This window comes from Tenrec ecaudatus, chromosome 1, assembly GCF_050624435.1.
Source record: "Tenrec ecaudatus isolate mTenEca1 chromosome 1, mTenEca1.hap1, whole genome shotgun sequence".
NCBI classification, from domain to species: Eukaryota; Metazoa; Chordata; class Mammalia; order Afrosoricida; family Tenrecidae; genus Tenrec; species Tenrec ecaudatus.
This window is the reverse complement of record NC_134530.1, coordinates 226,560,903-226,576,665: the sequence shown is the minus strand read 5'-3', so window position 1 is coordinate 226,576,665 and position 15,763 is coordinate 226,560,903. Positions and strand designations below refer to the sequence as shown.

At 54.5% G+C, this 15,763-nt stretch overlaps 1 protein-coding gene across 1 annotated transcript in view; it reads left to right on the top strand.

Moving 5' to 3' along the window:
- Positions 1–13,991, top strand: part of PLXNA2 (plexin A2) — a 254,704-nt gene extending 240,713 nt beyond the window's left edge. The window contains exons 27-32 of the mRNA XM_075529818.1: positions 5,271–5,370; positions 6,432–6,622; positions 7,966–8,135; positions 10,738–10,950; positions 11,498–11,648; positions 13,497–13,991. Of these exons, the coding sequence (XP_075385933.1) occupies positions 5,271–5,370; positions 6,432–6,622; positions 7,966–8,135; positions 10,738–10,950; positions 11,498–11,648; positions 13,497–13,592 (921 nt within the window). The 3' untranslated portion in view covers positions 13,593–13,991. The remainder of the gene's footprint in view (positions 1–5,270; positions 5,371–6,431; positions 6,623–7,965; positions 8,136–10,737; positions 10,951–11,497; positions 11,649–13,496) is intronic.
- The last annotated feature ends 1,772 nt before the right edge of the window (positions 13,992–15,763 follow it).

Sequence of the window (15,763 nt, the reverse complement as noted above, 5' to 3'; positions counted from 1 at the left end):
GACTCTTTAGGGGAGAAAACCTTAACTTTCTCCTAAGGAGCTGCTGGTGGTTTCAAACTGCCGACCTCACGGTCAGCAGCCCGACTTGTAACCACTCCATGCCCAGGGCTCCTCCTCTGCCCTGTAGGACTCAAAGTAAGCTGGGATTGGCTAGGCAGTAGCAACAGCAAAACCGAGGTCATCTTCCGGACTTCACCGGCTGCCGCTGAGGGTTCTCCTGTTGGTCTGTAAAGTTGGAGTCCTCAGATCCCTGCCCCACAAAAGCGTGTGGATTCATGACGACGCGTGCTATGCAAAAGTGTTGTGCACAGTGGCAGACACTGTGACTGAAGAGTCCAAAAAAAAACCCAGCGCAAAGAACAAAAGGTCTAGCAGCATCCCCCTCTGCTCACCTCCTCCCCCATGCTGAGTGCTCCCGGCTGGGGGTCCCTGTAAGATTAAGCACAGGTAGGCAGACTGGAGTCAAGAAAAATACTAAAATAGAAACTGGAAATGAGAGACTGAGGGAAATTAAACCAACCAGAGGAAGTGCCTCCGGCTGCCGGCCCCTACGGGATTGCCTGATTAACATTCGCCTCTGTCCCTGCCTCTCAGAGGGCCCAGACTCCAAGTACCGCACTGAGAGGAGCCAGGCCTACACAGAGGAAGTGGGGGCCCCAGGAGACCCTGACAATCCTCTTTAGACCTGCCCTACCCCGTGCCTTCTTACTGACTGGACCCCCTCTGGGTATAGTGGGCAGAGGAAGGCATTCAAGGCTATGCTCATATTTAGACTCCTGCTTCACTGCTCCCAGCAGCCCTGGTGGTGTAGTGCCTAGGAGTTGAAGTCCTCGAGGTCAACAGTTTGAAACCACCAGGTGCTTCTTGGGTGAAAGATGAGGCTTTCCACTTCAGGGAAGCATTACAGTCTCAGAAACCCACAGGGGCAGTTCTACCCTGTCCTGTGTGATGGTTGTGAGTTGTCATCGAGTCAGTTCTGACCCATAGTGACCTTATGCACAACAGAACGAAACGCCACCCAGTCCTGCGCCCTCCTCACCACTGTTCCTGCACCTGCTGAGCGAAAGGTCAGCAGTTGGATACCCGCAAGCCACCCTAGGGGAGAGAGATGAGACTTTCTATTCCCGTAGAGTTCCAGTCTTGGAAACCCACGGGGCAGTCCTACCCTGTGCTATAGGGTCACTACGAATTAGAATCAGCTCCCAGGCAGTGAGTTCACTGCTCCCTGTGGGTGGCTTTCCTCTCTGTGTACACCCTGGGCGGCTCTGTCTCCAAGAGGGAGATGACCTGTCCAAGGTGGTGGAAAACCTTAGAAAGGACCGATGAGATCCCCAGGCTGTTTCTACCCCCGAGAGGGAGTTACCATAATCCACTGTTCATTAAACACACAGAGGTCCCTGGGTGGCACCAATAGCTAAGTGCTTGGTATTAATAGTAATGGATGGTTGGCAGTTTGACTCTTCCCAGAGGTGGCTTAGAAGAAAGGTCTGGCAATTTAGCCCAGGGAGACCAAGGCCCTTGAAAGCCCTGTGTAGTTCAGTTCTACTCTAACGCATCAAGCGGGGTGCCAGGAGCGGAATGATTTCGAAGGCAACTTTGTTGTTCTTACTTAGAAGTACACACGGTTCACCTGGTGTTGAATACCTCCAGTAGACCTCCTGTGATGAACCAAGTCCAGCTGATTCGAAAGTGCCAACGAGGTGGGCAGTTTGCCCCTGAACTGTGAGTTTGTGAAGGGCGGGCGTGGGGCTGCCCCGCCTCACTGCCACTTGTTCCGGGCTCTCTGCCCGGTGGCTTCCGATGAAGGAATTCAGTGCTCTGCTCTTTGCTCATCACACGAAGCACTTTCAAATCCCCAATGTCATTTATCATTCATGTATTCATTCATTCCTCAAATATTTACTGAGCTTCACTGAGTGGAAGGCACTTCCCACGCACAAGCCCTGAGTGACAGGGGACAACAGGGATGGTGGTCCCCTCTGGGAGATGGTGGTGGTGCTGATGGTGACGGCAAGAACAGCAACACCAATCGCCAGCACTTACAGGATGCGCCCTGGCACTGCGCTCAGCCTTCATTGTGGGTTAACCCCTTCTTTCCTCAGAGCAATTTCATAAGGTAGACGCTATAATTATCTCCATCCTTGAGTGGGAAAACAGGGGTCCAGAGAGGGTAAGTGACTTCCCCAAAGTCACACAGCTAAGTCAGGGTTCACACCCATCTAGTCATCCTGATTGGCCGTGGGTGTCGGATTGTATTGTTGTTAGTAGTTTAAGTCAGCTGTGACTCTTGGCAGCCCCATCCCACAGGCAGACCTCGGGGAGAGTGTGGCTTCAGGCCCAGACCCAGACGACTGCAGTCAAGCAGATGTCCCCATAAAGCGAGTCACATGAGTGTATAAAAGTTGCACTTACATTATACTGTCTGTTAGCTGCAGAACGGCATCGTGAAAAAACGGGCAGTGTTTTAAGAACTGCCAAATGTGGCTCGGAGATTCAAAGTACGCACATGCTGTTGAACAATGGAGCTGATAGACCATTGTTTGCGGGTTTGCCACACACCTTTGAGTTGGGAAACTGTATTATCTCTTAAAGGCAGGGAAGCAAAGCGCAGTAAAACGAGGTGTGATTGCACGACAGAGTGAAACTCTGCCCCTGCCTGCGTCCTCTTCATGACAGTCCAGACGCTGAGTCCATATTGCACATAGTTTCATGCTTTCCCACCAAGCATACTCATCTCCAGCTCTTGATCAGGCAAGAGTCTCGCGTTCCATCAGTTTCGCTGGCTGTTGTTTGGAAGTAGTCTTTTTCCCTAGCCTCAGGCTGCAGGCTCCTTCAGAGCTGCTGGTGGTTTTGAACTTCCGACCATGAGGATAGCAGCCCAACTCGTAGCCACTACACCACCTGGGCTCATCTCCAGCATCATAGCAACATGCAAGTCCCCACGGTACAACAAGCTGGCAGACGAATGGCGGGCTTATTTGTTAAGAGAGGAATATCGCTCAGCTCTCAGATTTGAAATTGAGCTGAGCTGTGGTCCCTTGAGTTGCCTTATGGACCTTCCTTTAGATGACAAACCCCAAAGCCCTGCCATAGAGTTGACTCTAACGCAGGGTGACCCTGAAGGAGAGAGTAAGACTGCCCCAGAGGGCTCCCAAGGGTGCATCTTTATGGAAGCAAATGGCTGCATATTTCCTCTGCAGAGCGGCTGGTGGCTTTGAACCTCTCACCTTTCAATTAGCAGCCAAGTGTTTCAACCACTGGACCACCAGGGCTCCGTTCTCAAGCACTTGGTGCCAGCAAGTTGATTCCAACTCGTCACAACCCTGTAGGACAGAGTAGAGCTGCCCCCCTTGGGTTTCCAAGACAGTAACTCTTTCCTGGAGTAGAGAGCCTCATCTACAACGTCCCGAGCAGTTGGCAGCTTTGAACTGCTGACCTTGTGGTTAGCAGACCAAAGTGTCACCCACTGGACCACCAGTACTACTTTCTAGGTGGCAAGAAAACATGAATGATGATGCGATCTGTTTCCAGGGGAGTGGGAACCCGTGCCCTGCAGGCCTCAGGGATCATTGCTCGGGGGTAGGTTGCCAGGAGACTTTCTTGGCAGGCAGAGGTGGGGACGTCCTGACCCAGGGGAGACACAGAGCTGCTGGACCTCAAAGGCACGGGGGTGGCCCTAGGACACTCTCCCCAGTGCCAAAGGTCCTTGGAGCGCCTGCAGGAGAAAATCTACATAAAAATAATTAACCAAGAGATGTTGAAAAAACGGTCCCGGGCTCCCACCGATTTATAGGGAGGGTAAAATTAACCACCATCACTAAAAGCAGCGATTGGGGAATCTCGTTAGCACTAATGCTCATTTATAGTGTGACTTCCCAACATTTAATTCTCTCTTTTTTTTGGTGGGAGAGAGGGACTGACAATTTAAGACCCAGAAAGATGGTTTTATGACTGGTGCAGCTATAAATCAAACTTATAAAGTTCATAAAAATTGTTAAAATAAAAAATGGTTTAATAGTAATGTTTTATGGCCCATAACATTATTATAGCTGTTTTATTCCCTCTGCGTTAGGGGTTTAATTGGATCGCCACAATTCTGGGGAACTCTCCGTTTTTATTGGATGGGGAGCATCTTAAATCAAAATGGCCCCAAATGTCTTCAATATGGCTCCTCATTTGTCAGTCTTCGCCCTATAGGCTGGGTGTGGGGCCAGGGAGCCTTCCCAGAGGATGGACACGCTGCCCTCTTTCTCGCTGACTCCCCAGAGTGACCGCACTCTTCTGATGAAGCCGCTCAAAGTGGCTCAGGCAGTGGAGGGCCTGGGAAGGGAACCAAGCCAATGGGAAAGCAGATCCCACAGCAGTGTGACTTGCCACAGACAGCCTGTGCTGAGGGGCCTGGCAGCCCTGCTGTCAATCAGGACTCCACCACATGTCAAGTGTGGCCCCGAAGTGGTTACGCGGCCTCTCTGGGCAGGTTCCTTCACCTATGCAATGGGAAAATAGTGCAAAGTACACAAGGTGGGTGGGAATACTCGTCTAGCCTAGCGCCGCCTGATATAAATGTGCCTGGAGCCCCACACACCAACGTGTGTGTGATTATAATGTTCTCCTAGGCAGATTTTAACAAGTGTAGATAAACAGATGGCATGAATTTTAATAGCACACAGTCTTTGACCAGATATAGTGAAGATAATTATTTCAATATCCAATCTATGAAAATGATCAATGAGATGTTTTTATATCTTTTGTTCAAACTAAGACGTGGGGACCAGGTGTGTATCTTACACTCCCAAGGACATCTCAAGGCACACACTAAAACAAGAGCCACACCCACTACCCTCAAGTCGATTCTGACTCTCACTGTGTGAGTCAGAAATCCTCCATAGGATTTCTGAGCCTGTCCATCTTTACGGGAGCAGAGAGCTTCATCTGTCTCCCGAGGAGCGGCAGGTGGGTTTGAACCATTGACCTTGTGGTGAGCAGTCCCGCACTTGCCCATTGGGGCTTCTAATTCAAACTGACCACATCTCATGGGCTCAATAGCCACATGGGGCTATCATCCTGGACAGCACAGCTCTAGTCTAATAAGACAAGCCCCCAAACCAGCAGTCATTATGATTTCTAGTGATCTTGGACTCCTGCCTCCCCAACTCCACACACACACATACACAAACATCTATCTCCTCACTCTTATAGAAGAGTTTGTGCCTCTCCAGGTTGCCAGCACCCTGCATTCACCTGCACTGCACTTTTGTTGCCCTTTGCAGGTGTCAGAAAGGTCGGTGGTAGCTCTGGTCCCCAAACAGACTTCCTCCTACAACATCCCTGCCTCGGCCAGTATCTCCAGGACGTCTATCAGCAGATATGGTGAGACCAGGAGGGCATCTTCTGTGGCTGACCGGCATCACTCATCACCCCCTCTGAGAGCCGGCAGCCCTGGCCACTGCCTAGCCTCCTCATGGCCCCCTCCCATGGGCCCCCCTTCCCTCAATTGTCCAGTGCAGCCTGTCTTCTCAGAACCCGTGTCCTTCTTTAATAGTCCAGGCCTGTTGAAGGAAGCTGAGTGGCCCAGAACCCAGGAGGCCCAGGAGGCACTGGGAAGGGGTGGGGGGCAGGCACAGGATCATTCTCCTTCATTTGCCTGGGCGAGCCCTAGTTTACGCTCATTAATAAAAGCTAAAACCAAACCAGTCAAATCTGATTCATAGTATCCCTATAGATGTATAACCTCATGGGAGCAGACAGCTTCATCTCTCCTCTGGGGCTGCTCGTGGCTTTGAGCCAACGACGACCTGTGGTTAATGCCCACCGGATGTTAGTGGTCCCCCTGCTGCTCTCAAACATGTCCCAGTTTGCATGGTGAAGTATCTGTGGCCACCTGCACCCCCCACCCTACCCCCACAGGATGCTCCAGCCCAGGACCTCTGAGCAGCGAGGTTCTGGTGGGCCCTCCCTGTTGGTCCACACTGAGGTGTGGCTGCCCATGCAAAGTCACCCACAGGGGCTAAGCCCCGCACTGCCAAGGGGGCTTAGGGACCCCATCCTCTCTACTCCAAGAAGGAAGGCACCCTTTAGCTCCCAGGAAGGGTCTCGCCACTTAAGGCTCCTTAGGGTCCCAATGTTCTGACAGCCACTGTGACAGCAATCCAGCTGACACTTTGCCCATCGATGCTGCCTCCTGGCAGCGTGGTAGAAGAGGGTTCTCACTCCTCACCCCCCAAGAGACTTTCCCACACACAGAACTTCTAAGTCCTCTTCCTACAAAACTGCAGTGACCAGTCCTTATGCCATTCCAAGGAGCCCTAAAATCATCCCCAGATGTAAGGTCCCCAGGGGCCCCTTTCCAGCCCATTCTGCTTTACGCTGAGGGAGGACGTCGGTGGGCAGGGTGCCGGATAGCTGCTCACAGACTGGCTGCGTCTCCCCAGACTCCTCCTTCAGGTACACAGGCAGTCCTGACAGCCTGCGGTCCCGGGCCCCCATGATCACCCCAGACCTGGAGAGCGGGGTCAAGGTGTGGCACCTGGTGAAGAATCATGACCATGGGGACCAAAAGGAGGGAGACCGGGGCAGCAAGATGGTGTCTGAGATCTACCTGACCCGGCTGCTGGCCACCAAGGTAAGGCCTGTTCCACCAAGGCGGGGGAAGGCTCCTCAGAGGGGAGCAGCCACCCCGCCACAGTGGGGACATCACAATGTCTGTTCCCCAGGGGACGCATTCCCAGGAGCTCAAGTCCAGGCCCCTGAGTACACTGCCCAGGGCTCCGGCCACCGGGCTCTTGATTTTGACAGAAATAGCAGCTGTCCAGCTGTTCTTTCCCTTCTGCCCATGACCACCATCGCTCTTCAGGGGCACCACCCCACCCCACCACACACACCTTAAGGAGACACAATGGGGTTTTCCTACGTGATTAACTGGGTGGGTCTGCCAGCCTCCTCCATCACTGCTTACACACACACACACACACACACACGGAAGGAGTGCAGAGAGCAGGTACTGCCAACACCCAGGGAAGCTCTGAATGTCCCCCCTCCCACCCATCTACCATTAGGTTCCCCAAATGCTGAGGGAATAAGGGGGGCGCAGCCATATGGAAGCGGGGCTGCAGCGCTGGCTCTGAGCTTCCAGCAAGGTGGCAGGCTGTTGCCTGGAAGATGCTGCCAGTCATGTGGCCCAGAGGCTCCAGGCCAGGCGAGATTTTAAGCATGTGCAGCCAAGGACCCACAACAGTGCTCACTGTGCGGTCATCACTGTGCACGGCGTCTAGCCTGCAGCCCGCAGAGCGGCTCCCAGTGTGGCGCTGGTCACCCCTGGGCAGTGAGTCTCACTGCCTAATGCACTCACTTTACCTCTTTACCAGGAAATGCCAGGCAGCCTCAGAGGGGTGCCTGGAGCCTGCAAAGTAGGCATCCAGGCCCAGTTTAATCTCTGCCCCAGAGGCCCTCCAGGGCTCTGTGCTCAGGGCCATGCCTGGGTGGTCTTGAATCTGAACTCTCCCCACTACCCATATACATACACACAACGTTGTAGACCTTAGCATCTTCTCACCTTCCCATGAAACCCCACACCTACAGGCCATACTCCTCCCAAGGTGCTCCCAGCCCCCCAGCTTGCTCTTCAGACGCCCTCACTGCATGGCCCCCAGCCTCTTCTCTCGCCCTTGGACTTGCCTTCACTGTCTGCCCATCAGCTGCCTTGAGCCCACGCCAGCCCTCCGAGCCTGGGGTTGCTGGTGGGAACAGAGATGCTGCCTAGGAAATCTACTCATTCACCTCCTTTCACCAGATACCCCAAAAGACACCCCCCACCACCACTACCCTCTCCCTCCAGCAGTCTGCCCAGCCTCCTGCTGCAGACAGCTTTCCAAGTCAACAATGCGGGCCCTAGACACCATCTGGCAATGCAGTCTTCCCCCCCATCCTCACTCCCCACTCATGCCCCTGCCACCCTCCCTCCTCCAGGGCACGCTGCAGAAGTTTGTAGATGACTTGTTTGAGACCCTGTTCAGCACTGTGCACCGGGGCAGTGCCCTCCCGCTGGCCATCAAGTACATGTTCGACTTCTTGGATGAGCAGGCAGACAGGCACAGCATCCATGACACAGATGTGCGACACACCTGGAAAAGCAACTGGTAAGCAGCCGCTGGCGGAACCCCCTGTGGGAGCTACAGCCCGTGGGGGCCCTAGAGACAGGGAGGCAGCCGTGGCTGGCCAAGGCTGGATACACAGGAGGCTCTGAGGAGAAACAGCCAGCACAGAGGTGCTCTGCAGGGCAATTGCGTCCCTGGCTGTGCCGATGTGTCCACCAGACCCGAGGCCGGGCGCCAGGACCAGCCTTGGAACTAGCTCTGCCCTTTCTGGTTGAGCCCCCTGTACCAGCATGTACTCACTGCTCCCTCTGCCTCTGGGACCTCTGTCCTGGGGAAATGGGAATCTGTGCAAACCTGATTAGAGACCTAGGAGCAGCCCAATTAGACACCGAGGCAGAGATCTCCAAAGCTTGGCAGTGCTGGGGCAAGAGGAGCGAGGCAGAAGCTATGAAACTGTGGCACTTAGATTCCCGGTGGAGCTGGCCGGCTCTGCCGGAGAGGTTGGGCACAGAGTCGGCACCTGCCCCAGACTTCAGCCCATGGACTGGGAATATTGCATTGCACTGCCCATGCCTTAAGGCCCTTGCAGCCGGAGCAAGGGCTCACAGGCACCATGGCTTCCTGAAAGTCCCCTCCATGGCCAGGACCAACCTGGGGATCCCTCTGGCCCCTGGCAAGACACTGCCCCCTCCTGACAGGGCCTTGAGCCTGGGCTAAAGACCGAGCTCAGGACTGGCTTTTGAGCCCCACAGAGGCAGCCTTCGCCAAGCCCGTCCTGCAGGAGTGGGCTCAGGGGGCGGAGAGGAGGTCCAGGCATGGGGCTGGGCAGGCAGCCCACACAGCTGTGCAGAGTCAGCGGTCTCCTCAGAAAACAGAGCTGACACAGATGGGCCCAGGCTGTTATTTGGGAATCCACAGTCCTAGCAACCAGCAAAACACGGTGGGAAAAACTAAGCCCAGCCCCATCGATGCCGTCCGTCCAGGAGCAGGAGTACAGCTGCAAAGCCTGCCTTCCTCTGAAGCTTTGATCTCTCTCCTGCATGGGGGGCCTGGCTGGTCACACTGCAAGGAGTCGCTGGGGTGGCTCAGGCAGGCTCTCTGTCTGGTCTGCTACCTTGCCTTTGAGTCAATTCTGACTTAGGGTGAGCGACCCCACAGGGCAAGGCAGAACTGCCCCTGTGAGGGTCTGAGCCTCTGACTTCTTGGAGAGGCAACTTCTTTCCACTGGTGGTTTTGAACTGCTACCCTTGCAGATTTCAGCCCAACTCGTAACCACTGAGCCACCAGGACTCCTTGTAAATCTTTACAGAAAGTGGAAAGCCTCATCCTTCTCCCTCAGAGTAACTGGTGGGCTTAAACCGCCAACCTTATGGTCTGGCAACCCAGTGCTTAAGCATGGCTCCACTCTGGGGGATTTCAGGGAAATCAAGAGGGAGTTCTGGGTCCTCTCATACCTCAGTCACAGAGAAGTACTGCCTCCCCCCCCCAGACCTCAAATAGCAAAGGAGTTGGGGCAGCTGCTTCACCAACGCTGTGCCTACAGGGGACCCTACTTGGGGACAGAGGGCAGGAGGAATCGTGATGGAAGAGCATGGGGTCGATAGACCTGACCCTACCTGGGGCAGGGGGCTATTGAAGTCATTAGGGGCGTTTTGGGTCCATGAGAACAGAACACAGAGCAGGTAGAGCGGGAAGGGAGAGGCTATCTGGGGTGTGGGGGTGCAGCAGTCCACAGAGGAAGAACAAGCTTGCGGGGTGGGGGAAGAGGGGGTGCTCGGTCCACAGAGGGGCCAAAGAGTTAAGGCCAGAAAGGCAGCTGGAGAAGAAGCCAGGCTGGCAGAGGAGGTGCCAACAGCAGCTGTCTGGCTTCGACAGCCAGTAAATGTGCTCGCCCTCCTTATGGCCCAAGGAGCAGAGAAAAATCCATTCTCCTCTGCTGAGAAACTTCCCAGTTGCAGAAGGAAGGCTCCTAACTAGGGGTCAGTCCCTCTTGGGGTGGGAACAGCTCTGGCTCCAGCCAGTCCTTCTCAGGACACTCACAATGGCCTCCTCTTCTGTCCCTGCCCCTGCCCCTGCCCAGCCACAAACATGCCCTGGGGAGAGTCCTGAAAGGCCTTCCCCCAGGGGAGCCAATTCCACGCCCTAGCCGGGCAGGCCAGCCCTGGGAAGGGGCTGGGGTAGCGGGGCTGGGCGGGGAGCGCAGGTGGGGCCCTTTGTGCCCACTCCAATGCAGCCTTCCGGAGAACAGCCACAGGCGGGCACTGGGAGGAGACCCGGGGCCGGGGGCTTTGTCTGCCCCTGAGAAAATCATGCTGTCCTCTGTGCTCGGCTTCCCCTAGGGCACAACAGCCTTTGGGAAAGAGTGCCAGGAGGGCACAGGACCCACTGCCCACCCCCCAGTGGGTAGAGAACAGGGTCAGGGCTCCATTAGACTACAACGGTGCCTGCTTTTCTCCCAGGCCAGGAGCAGGGGGTGTTACGTTATCAGCAGCCCCTAGCTGGGCCCCACTTCCTCAGATCTCATTCCTCGGCCCCCTGATCCAGGCAGCCTGGATTGAGCACTGGGGGTGAGGGGAGGAATGTCCACGGACAGCATCCGGGTGACTAAGCGACCCGCCCCAAGGTCTGCTCTGCTTTCCCACAGCCTCCCACTCCGGTTCTGGGTGAACGTGATCAAGAACCCCCAGTTCGTGTTCGACATTCACAAGGGCAGCATCACAGACGCGTGCCTCTCGGTGGTGGCTCAGACCTTCATGGACTCCTGCTCCACATCTGAGCACCGGCTGGGCAAGGACTCGCCCTCCAACAAGCTGCTCTACGCCAAGGACATCCCCAGCTACAAGAGCTGGGTCGAGAGGTCTGCGTCCCTACCTGGTGGGCTTTGCTGACCCAGAACTGCATGCTTTAGGACCCCCACCCCCTTCCTGCTCTGGGGACCCAGGTAGTGAGCTCTCATGGACTGAGCTCATGCTGAGCAGCCTTTGAGAAGCAAGTTGTGCGTATCTTCCCGTGACTGGGTCCAACCGAGTGTGGCACAGCCATTCCCGTCATCCCCATTTTACTGAAGAGGAGACCGAGGCACAGAGGGGCCCCAGAGCTCCTAGAGCTAGCAGGTGTCAGAGCTGGGATATGGATACCAGGAGTCTGGCTTGAGCCCAGGCTTTGGCTCTTCACTCTGCTGGGTCCTGCTGCCAAGCGGTCTCAGCTAAGTTTCTAGAGAAACTCTGGCCTTAGGGTGCCCCCAAGCACTAGGTCTCAACCTCAGCTTGAGGTGGGGTTCAGGGAAGCCACACGGGAAGGGAAAAGAGGAGGCGGGAGCAGTTGGAGCCATCTGATCATCCCAAGGGGCCCCGGCCGGTGGAGGTGTCAGCACGTGTTTGCTGAGTCTGCCCTGTTCACGGCAGATACTACGCAGACATCGCCAAGCTCCCCGCCATCAGTGACCAGGACATGAACGCCTACCTCGCCGAGCAGTCTCGCCTGCACGCTGTGGAGTTCAACATGCTGAGTGCCCTCAATGAGATCTACTCCTACGTCAGCAAGTACAGCGAAGAGGTAAGGCCCAGCACCCGAGCCAATGCCCAGAAAGGCTGAGCGGGTGCTTCCTAATGAGGGTGGAGGGTGATGGAGGAAACACTTCCACGGAGTCAGAAACCAGTGAACATCAAAGGAGTTTTCATTCCTCTTACTAAGACCGCCCATCCTCCCTGAACGCTGTTTAGACGTCTCCTTGTCTTTCGCCCATACTGTGCAGAAGCAGCACACACAGCAGGCCATGTCCTTGTTCTTTCTAGTCAAAGTGGGACATGATGACGTCTATAATCTTGGGCATGGAATCAAATGATCCTCTGCCTTTGGGCAGGGCCTGCGGGAGGTTTCAGCTGGAGAGGTGGACCTTCCTGTGAATGGCGGTGGAGGAAGACTGGTCCCAGGGCGCACAGCATGGAGTAGCATGTGAAAGCAGTAGCAGGAGGAGGCCTAGCCAGGACTTACCCAGTGCTTCCTGGCGCTGTGCCCGATGCTGTAATTCCCAACACGTTATGAACAAAATCCGGACCAAGCCCACTAAGTCGAGCCCCCTCATAGCGACCCGGTAGGGCACAGTAGAACTGCTCCTGAGGGGGCCCAAGACAGTCAATCTCCACAAGAGCAGTAGGTCCCATAAATGATAGATAGATAGATAGATAGATAGATAGATAGATAGATAGATAGATAGATAGATAGATAGATATTTCTATAAATGTAACTATATGTAGATATAAACTTATGTACCTGTAATGATAGAGAGACAAAGACATAGCTAGATATAAAATCCCTGGAGGGACTGCCAGGTAAGTGTTGAACTGCTAGGGTATCATACAGTAAGCAGTTCAAGCCTACCCGCTGCTCCCTGGGAGAAAGATGAGGCGTTCTCTTCCCATAGATATTGACTGTTGGGAAACCCTAAATGGGTTTCTTGTGAGCCTGATTTAACGCAGCTACAGTGCATTTGGTTTTGTATTTACGTACTCATTTACATGCATACACACCCAATAACAGACCCATGCCTCTGACGGCTATCCGAAAGGTTGGTGGTCCACCCTTACCCAGAAGCACCTTGGAAGAAAGTTCTAGTAATCAACTTCTGAAAAGTCACAGGTAGGAAGACACTAGGGAGCAGTTCGATGCTACTCACCTGGGGTGCTGTGAGTCGGCATCCTCATCGGCAGCTGGTTTAGTGTTTTTTCAACACACACACACACAGGCACACACACACACACACACACAGGCACACACAGTCCCTGGGTGGCATAGGAGAAAATGGTTAAGTGCTAGATTTCTAGCAGAAAGGTTGACAATTCAACTCCCCCTACCCCCCTACCCCCAGGCAATGAGGAAGACAGGCCCGGAGGTCGACTTCCAAAAGATTAACTCACCAAGCTCAAGTGCCATCCAATCAATTCTGACTCGTGGCAACCCTGTAGACACCAGCCTTGAAACACTAAGGAACAGTTCTGTTCTGCATGTGTGGGGCCCCATGAGTCAAAACCACTTAAGAGCAACTAGCAACACACACACACATGTGAGCACGAGCACGCACGCACGCACACACACACACACCATCAGTTCCAAAGCCGAACCAAATCCACTGCCATCCAGTTGATTCTGACTCAGAGTGACCCTATGTAGATATTCCAAGACTAAACCTTTATGGAAGCAGACAGCTCATCCTTCCCCCCAGAAGCAGCTAGTGGGTTTGACTCACCGACCTCACAGTGAACAGCCTGCATGGCCACCATGGACATCATCTGTTGGTCAACTAAAGCGCTGAGGTGGTGCTCATGAGGGCAGAACGGGGATGTCGGTAGAAGAGTTCACCCTGCGCCCTAACGAGCGTCCTCCTCCTGTGTGCTTGCCCCTCAGCTCATCGGGGCCCTGGAGCAAGACGAGCAGGCCCGGCGGCAGCGGCTGGCCTACAAGGTGGAGCAACTCATCAGCGCCATGTCCATTGAGAGCTGAGAGGAGCGGCCTCTGTCCCTGGGAAGAGGGACCTGTCACGGCCGTCACGCCAGGATCCTCAGTGGGAAGGGCGAGTGAAGGGGCTTGGGCCCTGGAGCTCTCTGTCCCTTGAGACCCACCCTGGGGAGAGGGGATGGCCCCCTCCCCACGCCAGCCACATTTCACCACAGCCGGTTCACAAGGGGTCCTCGTTCATCCACAGTGAGGGCGAGAGATGGGGGCCGAGAAGGTGGTTCTCCAAGCTGAGAGGCGCGGGCAGGGACGCGCTGCTTCTGTGACTGCTGCTTTGCATGAGAACTCGGTTGATGTATATTGGGGAAATAATGAAAACTTTATTTAATTTTTTTTAAGAAAAGGGGGAAAAAAAGAAAAACAGAAATAAAACAAAACAAAAAGCTGCCCTGTTCATCCCGTTCCAACTTTTGTTTTAATTCTGATTCCTGCCCCCAGCCTTTCTTTTCCTTCATTTCCCCCCTGCCTCATACAAACGCCTGTTTCCAAAAGCCAGCAAGCGCCTACGGAGAGATGCAGAGAGAAATGGGAGGGGCGGAGGCGGGGCAGGGAAGGATGGCTTGCTTTCTCCTGAAATGAAGGACAGAAAGATGAATGAGCACAAGTTCCTACGGAAAGAGAAGCCAATGAAACCTGGAAAGATCCCAGCTGCCAAGGAGCCTGGGAACTGCATGCCTTTGGGCCCAATGCAAAACTATCAATGGCCTGACCAGGGGCTTTCCCTACCATAGTCTGCCCGTCCTGCCTCTTCTCTCAAGAGGAGGTGTGTACCCAGTGAGGACCAGGGCTTGGTCTTTAGTTCGCTCATTTGTTGGTTTGTTTGCTTTGGCTGCTGTTGGCTTGCTTTATTTAATCTCCAGTCTCAACAGACAGGGAGCTGATCTCTGGTACTTTTCTTCTTGGTTCCCCTGGAATTCCACTCAGAAGTGACTGGACACCAGGCCTCTCGTGGGGCATGGCGCGCCTCTGCCCACAGCCGGCCACTGTGAGGAGAGGGCATGGGGGTGCGTGGACCAGGTTTCCAGAAAGGTTCCACCTGGGAGCCAATTTGGAGACGTGGTGCTTGGTGGGAGATTCCTCTCCAACCGTCCTGTGGTTTCTGTGATTAGAAAGGAAACAAACCCAACACTGTTTACAGCAAGCAATACTTGAAGAGAACAGGTTATAGACACTGCAGTATTTATCAGGCTTTCTCGTTAATTCTCTCGTGCCTGGAGAGAGGAGACTCCTGTTTGCTCACACGTGGCCACTCCTGACCAGCTGGGCACGCAGCCCTGGCTTCACGGGAGACCAGTAGAAATTGCTTCGTATCCTCACCTGGCTGTGTCCTGCCTCTCCATGTGGACTCGTGGACTGGACGGCCAAGGATAAGTCGGGTGGCTCTTCTCTGGCTTCCTCTCCTGATTTCTCTCACCTGTTGACACCTAAAACCACAGACGACCAACAGAAACCAAAGCTCCAGACCTCTATCCAGAGGCCCCACCCATCCAGGAGAGGCGATTTGGTTGGCAGAATTTCTTGACCACCCGACCGGGACAGCTATTGGAGTGCCCAGACTTCCTGAGTTGGCACGGAACCAGGCAGCCAGCACCCGCCTCTCAGCTAGCAGCACTGGAAGGTGGAGAGGCGGGGCGGCAACAGACAGAAAGGAGATGCTTCCCCATCCTTCTTTCCACCTGTTAGAGGGCCAGGAATCTCAGACCACAGGGCTGGGGAAGGGACCCGCACCAGCTACTCCAAGAAAGACAGACGGTGGGCCCATGGCAGGCGCTCTGTAAGGAACTCTGGGTCTCAGCCTTACCTCCCAGCAATTCCAGTTTCCAAAGGCACTGCTGACCACATCGGATTCCCAGGAAAGGGCAAGGGGAGAGGGAGCCCCGAGGGCTGGCCTCCATCCCCAGTGTATGGCTTTGGACGGCCATGCTCACCACGCCGCAGACGTCCTCCGCTCTCCTAGGCCTCTGGTGTCTTGCCTGAATGCAGCTGACAAATGGGAAGCGAAAATAAAAAAACACACTCAGGAAACTTGCTGTTTTCTTTCTAATTCACAACAGCCGCACCACGGCCACTTTCTTCGGATGATCCACTTCTGCGGAAGTTTCTGGGGGTCTACTAATAGCCTGAAAGAAGTACGAGTGACTGGCCTGCCTCACTAAGCC